The sequence below is a fragment of the Meles meles genome, chromosome 12, assembly GCF_922984935.1.
Source record: "Meles meles chromosome 12, mMelMel3.1 paternal haplotype, whole genome shotgun sequence".
Classification (NCBI taxonomy): Eukaryota; Metazoa; Chordata; class Mammalia; order Carnivora; family Mustelidae; genus Meles; species Meles meles.
The window spans coordinates 78,221,112-78,234,745 of NC_060077.1; the positions used below are offsets into that span (position 1 = coordinate 78,221,112).

General features: G+C 54.0%; 1 protein-coding gene across 2 annotated transcripts in view; it reads left to right on the top strand.

Annotated features, from left to right (window-relative positions):
* The first annotated feature begins 687 nt into the window (after positions 1-687).
* ONECUT2 (one cut homeobox 2) overlaps positions 688-13,634 on the top strand; it is a 58,292-nt gene continuing 45,345 nt past the window's right edge. For both annotated transcript variants that reach the window (XR_006820989.1, XM_046024256.1), the window contains exon 1: positions 688-2,349. Coding sequence is in view for 1 of the 2 variants with exons in the window: in XM_046024256.1 (XP_045880212.1) it covers positions 1,119-2,349 (1,231 nt within the window). In the remaining variant the exon portion in view is untranslated. The remainder of the gene's footprint in view (positions 2,350-13,634) is intronic.

Genomic DNA, 13,634 nt, shown 5'->3' on the forward strand with positions numbered 1-13,634 from the left:
GCAGCTCCTAGAGTTCTAGTTTTGTTTTGCAATCTAACAGGGCCCTTCTGAAGCCTCATAACTGGGAGATTTATGGGCTCGCCGGGTAATTAAATGATGTTATTGTGTTAACTTTGCTTGGATTACGGTGGCCCGCGCCGCCTGTGGACTCGCGTCGCCGGCCGCAGCTCCAAGGCAGCGAGGGTCCTGGGGTTCCTTTCGCCCGGTGGATATGCAAGCCTCGGTCTCCGGAATTTACCCTGCATTAGAATACCTAAGCGCCTGCATTTGAAAAGGGTAAACTACTGGCTCTCAGATAGAGACGCTTGGGAAGTGGCTCGCTAGGAGACTTGGGTTTGTATTTTCACAGTACAGACCGGCTTGGTAGCCTCCAGAAAAGCTGTGGGGTGAGGCAAAGGGAACGAAAGCAATGCCCTTTTCTACAGATCGCAGCTGCTCAAGAGGGACACAGAGCGGCATCTTTAACATAATTTCTCTCCCTCGCTTGCACTCTCGCCTCTCCCTCCCCACTACACCCTCTTCCCCTCCCTCCCTCTCCTTGACGTTTGATTCTAGTGGCAAAGGAGGAAAAAAAGGCACAGAGCCGTCAGCCAAACCTGAAACACATGGTCCCGCCCCCCTCCTCGGCCATTGGTAGCCTCACTCAGGAGGCCCGCCCCCCGGGGCAGTAGCGCACTCGGAGTGGCTGTTTGCAGCGCCCATCGGGCGCTGCCCCGCCCCGGGTCCGGGAGGCTAGGTTGGCTGCCCGGGCGAGCGGCAGAGCCCTTCTGGACAGCTCCCGCTCACCCAAACAGAAGACGTCGGCGCCGGAGCGGGCTCGGACATGGCGAGGCAGCGCGCCGGCCCGAGCGGTGGGGCCCGGTGATCCCTCCCTCCCTCCCCGCCCCCTCCCCTCTCCCGCTCGCACGCCCCGTCCGCCCCCACCCCACCCCCACCCCGGGCGCGCCCGCCTGCCCGCCCGCAGCCCGGGGCGCACACCCGCACGCACGCTCCCCCTCCACACACTCACGCACTCCCGCGCCCTCCCCCGCTCCCGCGACCGAGCTCCGCCACGCGCGCCTTGCCAGCCCGCCGGCCGCCCCCGCCGCCCCCGCCGCCCCCGGGCCCCGATGGACTGAATGAAGGCTGCCTACACCGCCTATCGATGCCTCACCAAAGACCTAGAAGGCTGCGCCATGAACCCGGAGCTGACAATGGAAAGTCTGGGCACTTTGCACGGGCCGGCCGGCGGCGGCAGCGGCGGGGGCGGCGGCGGGGGCGGCGGGGGCGGCGGCGGGGGCCCGAGCCATGAGCAGGAGCTGCTGGCCAGCCCCAGCCCCCACCACGCCGGCCGCGGCGCTGCTGGCTCGCTGCGGGGCCCGCCGCCGCCGCCAACGGCGCACCAGGAGCTGGGCACGGCGGCAGCGGCGGCGGCGGCGGCGGCGTCGCGCTCGGCCATGGTCACTAGCATGGCCTCGATCCTGGACGGCGGCGACTACCGGCCCGAGCTCTCCATCCCGCTCCATCACGCCATGAGCATGTCTTGCGACTCGTCCCCGCCCGGCATGGGCATGAGCAACACCTACACCACGCTGACGCCGCTCCAGCCGCTGCCGCCCATCTCCACAGTGTCGGACAAGTTCCACCACCCGCACCCGCACCACCACCCGCACCACCACCACCACCACCACCACCAGCGCCTGTCGGGCAACGTCAGCGGCAGCTTCACCCTCATGCGCGACGAGCGCGGGCTCCCGGCCATGAACAACCTCTACAGCCCCTACAAGGAGATGCCCGGCATGAGCCAGAGCCTGTCCCCGCTGGCCGCCACGCCACTGGGCAACGGGCTGGGCGGCCTCCACAACGCGCAGCAGAGCCTGCCCAACTACGGGCCGCCGGGCCACGACAAAATGCTCAGCCCTAACTTCGACGCGCACCACACTGCCATGCTGACCCGCGGTGAGCAGCACCTGTCTCGCGGCCTGGGCACCCCGCCCGCGGCCATGATGTCGCACCTCAATGGCCTGCACCACCCGGGCCATGCTCAGTCCCATGGGCCGGTGCTGGCGCCCAGCCGCGAGCGGCCACCCTCGTCCTCCTCTGGCTCGCAGGTGGCTACATCGGGCCAGCTGGAGGAGATCAACACCAAAGAGGTGGCCCAGCGCATCACCGCGGAGCTGAAGCGCTACAGCATCCCCCAGGCGATCTTCGCGCAGAGGGTGCTGTGCCGGTCTCAGGGGACTCTCTCCGACCTGCTCCGGAACCCAAAACCGTGGAGTAAACTCAAATCTGGCAGGGAGACCTTTCGCAGGATGTGGAAGTGGCTGCAGGAGCCCGAGTTCCAGCGCATGTCCGCCTTACGCCTGGCAGGTAAGCACAGAGGGTCTCCTGGACCCCGGCTGCTGGGGAGAGTTCTCCCGGCGTTTGTGGCCCCAGGTCAGCGCGCCTGGCTTCGGTTCTTCCCTCCTCTCCGCTACGCACTTCCTATTTTCTCTCCACTTTATTTCTTGTTCTGTCATTTCCTCCTTCTGCTCCCTTGTTCCTTTTCTGTCATTTTCTGTCATCCTTTTCTTCTGCATTTTCATACTTCTCTTCCTCCTTCCTTGACTCCAAGCTTTCATTGACCCACGCTCCACCACCACATTTCATTCACCCTCCCCTGAATGTGCCAATTTTACCCCCTCTTTTTGCCTTCCCTAGTTCTGGGACAAGGGAGGGGGTGCGCTGTGTCTACAGGAGCTTTCTCTTTACAGGACTCAAGGAGACTCAGGATTGGCCCTGTGCACTTGAACTCTAGCTTAGACAATACATTTCAGTTTTCCAGGCTGCCTGGTTTCCCTGTACGGAGGCAGTTGAGGCGCTTTGCTCTTCAGAAATGAAAAAATAAATCTCCGTTCTTCTCCTACCCACCACACCAGGCAAACTTGTGTAGTTATTGGCAGGAGTCACAATCTTGACCGCGCGGGGGAACGGTTGGTAGGATACAACAGCGCTTTCCAGGCTCATCCCCGGCCTTGGCGCTGGCTCGGGGAGTTTCTGACAGAAAGAGCCGGGCTGGGCCAGTTCCCGTGTCATTGCCTACCGAGAGGGGAGGGTGCAAGGACGAAGGTTGGGACTAACACATTCACCTCTGGGAGGATGGGGGAGGAAAAACTAATAATGGACAGCTGCCTAATTCGCCGGCCACGCTCGCCCGGCACCCAGCTTTTGCTGACATTTGCCGAGATTTGGCTGGGCTGGGAGAGAGACTGGGCGTTTGTGAGGAGAGGTGCTGAAAATTAAGATGCAGGTTAGTTAAAGCATCTTGGCCACTGGCTACAGGCTCCGCCTTTGCATTAAGCGGACGCTGATTGTGCGCGTAGCGCGGCGGCGGGGAGGGCAGGCTGCCCGCGGGAGGGGACCGGTCGACGCGTTGGTTACATTGTTCAGGAGCGGGCTTGGTTCTTTGTGCCTCCTCTAGCGGCCGAGCCGCGAGGTACAGCCCTCTATTGTTCTAGGAGCACAGATACCTCCTGTGTGGGCGGCGGGAGCAAGAGAGAAAGACGCAGCCCTGGCTGCGACTGACATACAGTTGCGCGCTTTTGTGCGCGCAGACCCAGCGCGGTGCGTGTGGCAGTTGCGCTGCCTCCAGGACTTAGTCATGGGTCCAGAGGGGCAAAGGGTCCAGGCGCCCCACTGGGGAGGATACACAGTATCCTACTGCAAGTCTGTATGGGCAGTTTCTCTTGGACTGGGGCCATCTCTCCGGATCCGTGAACCACCGAGGGGACAATTCGTAGTGGCAGTGATTTACATTGGTGCGGAAAGTGGGATGTGCGTTGTGTGCGGCCGGCATGGTCCGAGCCAGCTGTACACAACGCGCTTCCGGAGCGGCGAGCTCAGGCTTCCTCTCCCGCTCCCTGGGGCTTTCCTCGCACCGTTGAACCTGGCTTACGGGGTGCACTCTACGGATGCGGGACGGGGCTGGGGGCGTGTTCACCCAGGCTTGGGGAGGGGGCGTTTCCACTCTGACAGCCTCCGCCTTTCCCCGCTGTTGGAGGATTCCGATCTCCAGGCAGTAATCCCCCCTCAGTATTGATCTGAAAAGGTAAAGAAAACTATCCCCCCAAAAGCTTCCCCAAATCTATGGACTCCTAATATTTTTGTGTGCTTTTAGTCGTCTTTTTCCTTTAGCTTACTCTTCATTCTCTACCACAATTCTCTCTTGTTTGCTCCCGGTTCCTAGAAAAGATTAAGCAGTGAATAGAGGGCAGCGGTGAGGAATAAACTGGAGGTTTCCTAACACTTCTGAACAGAGCGGTACTCCTTTGTCTTGGCCCCCCAAAACTCCGCGAGTGCCTGTCAGGTGAGCTCCAGCAGCGGCTGGCTTCCCTGGCACAGGGAGTCAGAAGAAACTTGGCAGCTGGAGTGGAGGGTACAGTTAAAGGCAGGATGACAGCTTTTCCATTCCAGACCATCTCAGAACGCTGCCGCCCCCTCACGCCTGTCCTGCAAAGGACAGAGCTAGAAAGAAAGAAAGAGAAATAGATCGTGTGCCTTGTGCCTATGTGTGTCTGAAAGTGACATGGCAAGTAATGCTTGACCTGTTAGCCCACATTAGCCCCAAGCATTGCTGGGATAAGGGAATGTGTGGCATATGTGGGGATCCCCGGTCCCACCACCCACCCCAGGAAAGTCGGGGTAGGGGGACACTCCTGAGAGGCTGCCCCGGGAAGCACAGAGGCTCTTCCAAGGAGAAGTGCTGAAGCCACCTCCGCAGGAAATTGAAAGCCTCCTTCAGCGAGTGGGAAATTCCTGCTGAGGACCCCGCTTTGCTCAAGCATTCAAATGTGTGTCTGTTTTATTACCCTGAGTTGAAAAGGGACAAGGGCTTTAGCCTTTTTATCTGGCCATTTTATCAGCAACTACAAGTGTGTTGAGTGGTTATTATTACATAGGAGGCTTTTCAGTATGGGGTCAGTAGATCAGTCTCTTCAGACGCTGACACAGAAGCTAGGACTGGTAAGTAGGTATTATGTGCTCAGGAGTGCTAGGGGACGGGAGCAAATGGAGAAGAAAAGCAGAGGCCTTCCCCGCCAGGAGTATCGATCGGAATCCCCGCAGGGACGCCGCTGAGGGCCCACGCGGCAGGGCTCTGGGGCTTAAACAAGCCCATCGCTCCACAGGGCAGCTGGTCCTGCCTGCCAGGATGGAGCCTCCAAGAGCTGCCTGGGCACCTCCAGCTTGCCCCAACCAGGCCTCTTTTCTCTCCCTTCCTCTCCTTTTAGTTTCCCTTTCTCTTTCTCATTTTGGCCCCCTCTGTGTCTTGCCAGAGGCTCAAGCAGGCAGGGGTTTGAGGGATCTCGGAATCAGGATGTCTGATTTGGACCAGATGTTGCAGACCTCACATTTAGGCGAAGCAAACTCCGGATCCACAGAAACAGGTCCTCCCTCTCCTCTCCCACCTGCCTCCCCCAGGTCTCCTTTGGGCCCATTGGTGGGTCCCCAGCTCAGGGTGGCATTTCAAAGGGACAAGACCCTGGGGAAACTCAGATCGCCCCAGCACTATATTTCAGAGAAACGGACTCCAAGAGCACGATTTCGTTGGGAAAGGGTGGCCAAGGCCGCCAGGGGTTGTAGCCGTGCCTTGGGCGGTTCTCAGGGCGCGCTCCCGCAGGCAGTTTGTATTTCCGCCCCGCACAAAGCGGCTCGGACAAACTCCTCCGGGTTTGAACACTAACACTCCTGACTAAGAGCCCAAGAAGCTTCTGAACGAAGCACAGACACGAAGAAGGAGGGGCTGAAAAACCCAGGCAAAACCTGGGACTGGCGGCTCACGGAGGAATATCCGGGCCTCCATGGCGGGAGTGGTGTCCTCCAAAGGCCCGCAGCTAGAGCGAAGCCTCTGACGGTACGACCTGCCAAGGTTTGCGCCTCCCGCGACCCGGGCTCCGGGGAGGGCGGGGGAGGCCTGCTCGAAACCTGCTACATGTCCTGGCGGTGGACAGACACACGGTCCTCTTCAGACAGCAAGTCCCAGAGGCCAGTCTGGAGGCAACTCTGTTCAGACAGCTGATGGCCTTTCACCAGCCTGCCAAGATGTTGCCTGGGCCATCTGACGCTCGCGGCGGCAAAGCCTGCTGGGGACAGTGTGCAGCGGCTCCTGTCAAGGACACCACGGGCCGGCGTCTCTCCTTCGGCGCCAGGAAAGTCATGGGCTATGCTGGTGGTCGACTGGCCTCTTCTAAGTGGAGAGGCAGGGACATCGTTGTCGGAAGCCCACCGTCCCTCCTGCTGGTCGGCTCCCGGCCCAGCTCAGGCCCTCTCTCCCCGCAGTTAGTGCGGGATCCGAGCCCGAGAGACCGAACACAAACCTGCGTCCGTACTGAGCACAAGATACTTTCGCCTGCTGGCTGGTCGGATTAATAACTGAAAAGCTCGCTACTGTCCTTGTTTGGTCAAGTCCCGGGTGCCTGGAGAGCACCCTCCTAACACGCATCAGGGTGAGCGGGAGCGGGCGGAGAAGACAGAACGCAAGGAAGGGTAGTGAGGCCGAGCGCGAGCAGCAGTCCAGGCCGCTGGGCGCCCTCCACGCGAGCGGCTGTGCATTTTGTTCCAGGCTTTCCACCGTGTGGTTATGTCACTTTCTCAAACAAATGTGTATATGGAGGGAGATCGATGCTGATAATGTTTAGAAGATTAAAAGAGCATTAATGCTGGCAACAATAACGTAAACGTGTGGACCCAGATCTCATTGATCTGGAACCTGATCCGGCGGGTTTCCAGTAAGCCCGACGGCGCGCTCTTCCCAGCAGAGCGCTCGCCAGCGCCCCCGCTCCCCAGCGCCCAGTCTCCCCCGCGCTCCCGCCGCGCCGCTGTCCCTGCTCCCGGCGGGCCCACAGGTCAGGCCGCGGCTTCTCCCCGCGCTGCCCCAGCCCGCCTCTTTCCGAGACTTTCTCGGGTCGCCGAGCTCCAGCCATCTCCGTAGTCCCCGCGCGCGCGCGCGCGCTCTGCGTCCTGCGTCCCCGCGGAGGGCTCTGCGGCGGACCGAGTCCGCGAAAGGGCTGCTCCGGACGGCTCTGGAGTCCTCCCAGCTCTCTCGTTCTCGGGGGACCGTCGCTCCCGGTCCCCACGGCCCTCGCCTGGTCAAACAGGGCCCGGGCAATATCTTTTCTTCTAAACCATCCAGGCAGTTTGACCTACCTCTCGATTTGCGGGAACGACCAAACGCAACTTGGAAACGTCTCTCGAGCTGCCATGATAACCGCGCAGCTTTCGGATCCTCGGATCCCCTCGCATCTTTCCTTGTTTTCATTAAAAGGAATCACTCACACCAGAGTGTTCGCATTCACAGACTTTCTACACTGTTGCATTAAGTGGGCAATTAAACGCCGCCCCAGTGACAAAGGCCTGTGCTTCATCCCTCAGAACAGTCTGCTGTAGGCTAATTGGGTCTACCAGCGCAGAATCTTGTTTCCTGTAGGGGCGGGGGGCAGTAAGGTAAGAAAATCAAACTGGGGAACCCCACCCCACCCCTTCCCACCAACTGGAGAGAACTTATCCTCTGAGACCCGGGATGGAAGGTTTTCTCTAAGGCACGTGCATTGACTGGAGAAGACAACTTTTGAGCTCTTCCTTCCTTCCCGCGGAGGAGATGTCCACACCATGCCCTACAGGCTTCCCTTGCCAAATGGTGGCTTATTCGTCCAGAAGGAACGCTAAGGTGAATTATACTGAAAAGAATGAAAGAGCTGGGTTAGATAGTGGGGGTGGGATGAGAATTAAATTGTTCTGGTTTTATGAAACTCTAAATCCTACGACTGGGAAAAACGAAGCTTTTCCTTCAAGAGTAGGTCTCAGTCTGGAAGGAAAGGAGTGCTTTCCTTCCTTCTCCAAGAATGAAACGAGAAGAAGGAAGGAGAGAGAAGAAGAAAAATCTTTCATAGTTCTGCTTTGAGGTGTGCCAGAGGGTGAACTGGTATTTCTTCCTATCATTCCCAGAGATGGGGTTCATCTTCCCACCAGTGGACTTCTTAAAGAAGGGAGCTCTGATACAGCTTGATTTCTAGTCAGAATATGCCCAACAGCCTACTGAAAACTACAGTTCCCTGGGTCAGGTGACCAGATAAAGAAACCAAGAAGAGTGGCTAGTGTCCTTCAGGTCAGGAAGACAATGGGTCCTCCTCCCCAGAGCCCCCACTGGAAGAGCTCCTAGGTTCTGGGAGGGGTGAGTGAGCTTAGACTCTCCTCCATATCAATCTTAGAATCCCAAAATAGGACAGGGATTCTGGTGAATGGTGAGAGTAAAGCAGAGGGGAAACTGACTCCCCAGATTTGGGTTCCAAGATGAGAAATGTTTTTACTTACTTCTAGAGCCAGGTCTAGAGGTAACAGGGCAGGTCCCCAAGCTCCAAACCTGAACCTAGAGGGAAGGAGAGCCTCTCTCTCTTTCTGTTTTCACCTCTTGATTTTCTGGCCGTTAGTTTCTATTTCTAAAGGAATAGCAGAGGAAAGAGGCTGAAGGAAGAATGTACTGAGCCCCACCACACTATAGCTGGTGGCTGATGTTGGCAGAAATTGTCTTCAGGAAGAGTGGGATCATGTCGGGGGATCCCTGGAGGAATGAAAACCTCAGAGGAGAAGGAGAGAGTTTAATTTCTGGGTTCTTGCCAAAGGAAGGGAAATTAGAAGGGAATAAATAGAAATAATTGCCTGGATAAAGGACCCTGGGGGAAAGGGTGAGTATGGAGGCACCCTGGGCCTTAAACTTTATCTACAGATTCTCTGGATTATCCTCACCCCTGACATCTCAGAGACACTTTATTATTTTCTTTTTTTCTTGGCCTAGGGAAAGTCACTTTCTCCAGGGGGTACTTTTCTTGGTGGGAAGAGAACTTTATGAAGAAGTCTAATGGGATCATTTAGGCTATCATGTGCAGAGCCTCCTTCAGGTGCACCGGAGGCCCATCAGCACCCCTCTTCACCCACTCTGTCCCCCTACCCCACTTCACTGCCTTTGGGAAAGGCTTTTTGTTTCCCAAGTCTCACTCAAGCCAACAACTCTGGAAAATGTGCATAAGTTCTCCTAAGTGCAGGGAGAGGGGAGGAAGGGAAACTTACTGGGTAATTCAGCCCATCTGGTGCCCGACAAGGTGCAGAATGGGCAAAACACGAAGGCAGGCTGGCGACATGCATATAGAGATAGATAGCCTTACTTGGGGAGCAGGTTTCCTAGAAGTTGTGGACATTTTTTATGAAAAGCCGACTGCTCGCAAATTGCCCCCGAGGGAAGGGAGGCTCTGCATTCCACCTTGGTGCTTCTGTCGCCATTCGAAGATCCATGACTCTTCCGTAGAATGCAGACTTTGTTTGGGTTGGAAGCACACCTCCAGTGTAATTTAATCAGCATCGGACTTTGGTTCGTATAATCAAATATACATATACTTTCTCCTGCAGGAAGAAAAATAATTTCTCTGTAACTGGTATTGACTTGAAGTCATGTAATCTCTGGAAAGCATCACATTTTTAAAGGGAAAGGTAAAATTAAGAGGAAAAGAACCCACACGTTTAGTGGTTTGCCTTGCCATTGCTAAGAGAGCCAGTTACCATCTAAGAAAGGGCTGCTCCGATTTTAGACATTTCATTCCCACTCCCTCTGTGTAGTTAACCCCACAAATCTACGTAGGTAGGAAAGAACAGTGACTGGCTCACAAGATCCTAGGAATCTGGGCTCTATCCTTGGGTTGAGACATCCTTGGAGGAACCTGTTTGGTATTCCACAGGCAGCAGCATCAGGATCTCAGTGGGCCAGGAGCCCCTTCTTTAACGGTGAGTGGTAGCTATTGGCAGCTCGCTCCTTACTCTACCCGCAGGGCCTTGAGCTTGAAGCTCTGCCCTAGAGCATCCTCCTGGAGCAAGCCCGGACTCCCCACCCCCAGGGCGAGGCTCTGGGCTTTACCCAAGTTGAGTCTGTTAGGGAATCTGTTGTAAACACAGATCCATTGATTTGCATTTGTCAGAGAGTAAAGTTAAACCAGTGAAAAGAGAAGCCCTTACCCTTTTATGCAGGGCCAGGGAAACCTTTCATATTGATCCTATTGATCCAACCTTTCCCTTTAAGGAAACCACATAGTTAAAGACCCTCGTTCAATAGATTTACCCTTCGTGCTTGTGATATTCCTTTAAGTGTTCTCATCTAGGATAGCTGGGCATTAAGCCCACACTCCAAACCAAACAAAAATGAAAAGTAGGGAGGGGTTGGAGGGGAGGGGTCAGGATGCAGAATTGTGGGAAGTGAAATTGAATCAAACTGAAATGTGTAATGAGTCGGTTGGAGATGTTTTTTCTCATTCTTCTAAGACGACATGCAGGGTTAAGAACAAAATAGATGCATTTAGCATCTCTCTCTCTCTCTCTCTCTCTCTCTCCTTTTTTACACACACACACATAAACACAAATCTGTTTACATGCTAGAGTCACAATGTGTCAGGAACATCATTTTCTACTATAAAATTATTTCAATCAGCCACTAGCTTGGTTCATTCAAACTGGTACTTAAAAGCAGTTAATACTTCCATAAAAATTATTTTGGCTCATTTGTAGCAAATCAGGCATGGAATAGAACTTTCCCCAGAAATGCAACATTTTGGGTTATGTATTTGAGCATGGACGCTGAAGTCACTCCAGAAGAGTGACTTCAGCTTGGAGGGCTTGGAGTTTTGTGTTCTGATGGAAGTAGGTGAAACCAGGCCAATAGAAGGGACACCCTTTTTAAAAAATTTATTTAAAGAACAGTGTAGATGGAATAGGAATTGCTAAATATTCCCCAGTATCCCTCATGTTTGCAGATATGAAAATGAAAGTACCTTTGTTTCCAGAACTATTGGCACAATCCATTTCATTTCTTCTTTGACCCTTTTTTGTTCTGTAAATAACATCCATTTGTGATTTTTTTTTTCAACATGGTACATGCATTATTCCTAATTGACTATCTCTTGGGTTGTGTTCAGACATTCATGTTTGTTTTCTGTGATTGAAAAATATTAATGATTCCTTAGGTGAGCTAATGTATTTATCTGCTGAGTGAGTTCAAAGGGCAGAGTTCAGCTATGGTTCAGGTTAATTGAACAGGAAGCAGTGAGCTCTCCAGGCTATGTTGAGCAAGGGTCCAGTCCCTTAAAATATCACACTCAGCAAACACACAATTTCACTGTCCTCATCCTGGAGTCTGATGTAAGAGGCTCGGATCAACTTGGATTGCCTGTTTAAAAACCCAAAGCAAAGCACAGCAACTGCAACAAAACCCTCACAGTCCCCCTCGGGGAAGAAGAGTTTTCTCATTGGCTAATTGCTTTATTGGTAGCACTGACCTGCAGAGCAGCTGCAGGGGCCTGGATGAAGGCTTAGGCCTCCTAATAATGTGCTCCATTAGAACAGGGCAAGGCATTTTTTTGTTTACTCAATTGGAGCTCCCTGCAAAGTGCCATTAACCCCAGCCCAATCATGTGTGTGCTGCAAAAGCCAAAGGTCACGCCAGTCAGGCTGTAGGCATAGCCAGCTCTGCCCTGGTGGGAGGGAGGGGGCATTCTGCTGGCATTGCCCTCCCCACACTTGGCTCAGGGCTGTAGGCCCCTTCAGGGCTTTGACCGCAGCAAGCAGTTGCACAATTTGTTTACATTTCCCAATTGCTGAATCATGTTATTGATGATTAAACAATTCTGATCTGAGCACCATCAATCACCCTAGGAAAAAAAAAATCCTCCCACTAACCCTCTCTTTTCTATTTATGTTTTGTTTGTTGTGCATTACAGTAAGTAGAATTGTGCAAACGGTGCTTATTAGCAGGAATATAGTCTGGGTAAGTGCTTGGATCAAGAGGACGATAGACCTGCAAACATGGCTGGGACATGGTGGGGGAGTTGTTTAGCAGAAAGAAGGTTTGAGGTGGAGCCCCAGCACAGTCCCAGCTTCTGTGGAGAGCACCTTGAGCTAGAGTGCCACCTACCGGGAGTCTTCTAACTGCAGCAAGCCTTGCACCTCCTCCCGAGGTACTTCTAGTATGTGTTCCCTTCCTTTGCTTTACTTCTAGTGTGTGTCCCCATCCCCAGTCTCCAGACCACTACCCACATTTTCTTGAGGGACTTTTTCTTGTCCGTTGGGACTCTAGCCTCTGCCTCTCCTAATTCATCATCAAAGAGAAATCGGTGGGTCTACTGTGGTGGGTGAGATGATTTGCCCACCCTGCATGTTGAGGTGATAGTCTCCTCCTGCTTGGGAGAGGAGGGATGGAGAAAGCAAAAAATATCTGTGGGAGAGAAGAGGAATGGTTATGTGTGGGGGAGAAATGGCTCAGCTGATGATGCCAGTGAGAGCTATGCCAGCTGTAAGGTGCTCTGCAAAAAGTAATGTATTGTACAAAGGAGAGGGTGTTGGAGAGAATTAATATTGGCGAGGGAGGACTTCAGGAAAGATACGCCAAATCAGCGAGCCAGAGGTGGGCCCTGTGAAATCCCCCGGGATGAGAAAAAGTGAACCAGCCGTTTTGCAATTGCAAAGAAGTGAGCCAGTGAGCTAGATTTGGAGCCAAACTGTGGAGCGGGCTGTAGGTCTGTGGGCAGCAGATGTTTCCAGACTCGCCTCACATCGATCTCGGCCCAGAGCCCCTGGCTGCCTAGCGCCTGTGGGTGGGTTGCCGCCTTCGCGCCTTAGCGCGGGCGTCAGCACCACGAACAGCGCCCCACGGCTGTGCGCTTCGACCACTCTCTGAGCGAGTTTCCATCTCAACCCGCAGAAGAAAGATGAGCCCTCTACTCGGGTTAAGTCTGGGCAGGACCCTGATCAGTAGCTCCAGCTCTCTAGATCTCAGCGCGCCAGACAGAAACGGGCCTCAGATTTTCCTCTGGCGCCCCATGGCTTCCGTTCTCTGTGTGAGGTCAACGATAATAGACGGAGAGGAGGCGATGCGGAGTGAGAGGACAAAAGATGCTAAACGACCCTTTCCTTCAGAAGAGGAAGAGCATTACCTCTGTTGGGGGGCTGAGGGATTGAACTGTTTTACTCCATGTTACTGCCTCGTGCAGACGCTGATGGCCACTCTTAACATGATATTTCAGCTTTGGATTTCCTTTCAAGGTTTACAGTCTGGTTGCCACGCACACAGATGTGCATAAGTGGATGCTTTCCTCCACCCCACCCCACCCCACATACTGACTTTTGAAAACACGGTTTTCATTATATTAAACAATATTCTCACATTGTATCAGCAGTAATGTTGCAGGGAAAGCCAACTAAGGGACCTCACTCCCTCCTATAAATCTTGAAGCTGGGTTTGATTTCTTGAGTCATCTTTGATGGGCTCTCTTTAAGCAACTCTGCACCACTCCTGTGGGTGAAGGGTTGAGTCCCTTCCTCCAGGCCACACAGGGTGAGAGCTAACATTAGGCACAGACCCCCTGACTCTGACCATTTTTAGTTAGTTGCTCTGCTTTGTGTTTTTATTCCAGAGAAAAGAGACAGGTGGGTTCTTTTGGTCTGCACGACTCATACCGCTTTGGGTTTCTGGTAAAATGACCTTTGACTTCCCAAAGCTAATAAGAAAATTTTATTTATTTATTTATGTATTTATTTATTTATTTATTTATTTTAGAAGAGGGGAGGGGCAGAGGAGGAGGGAGAGG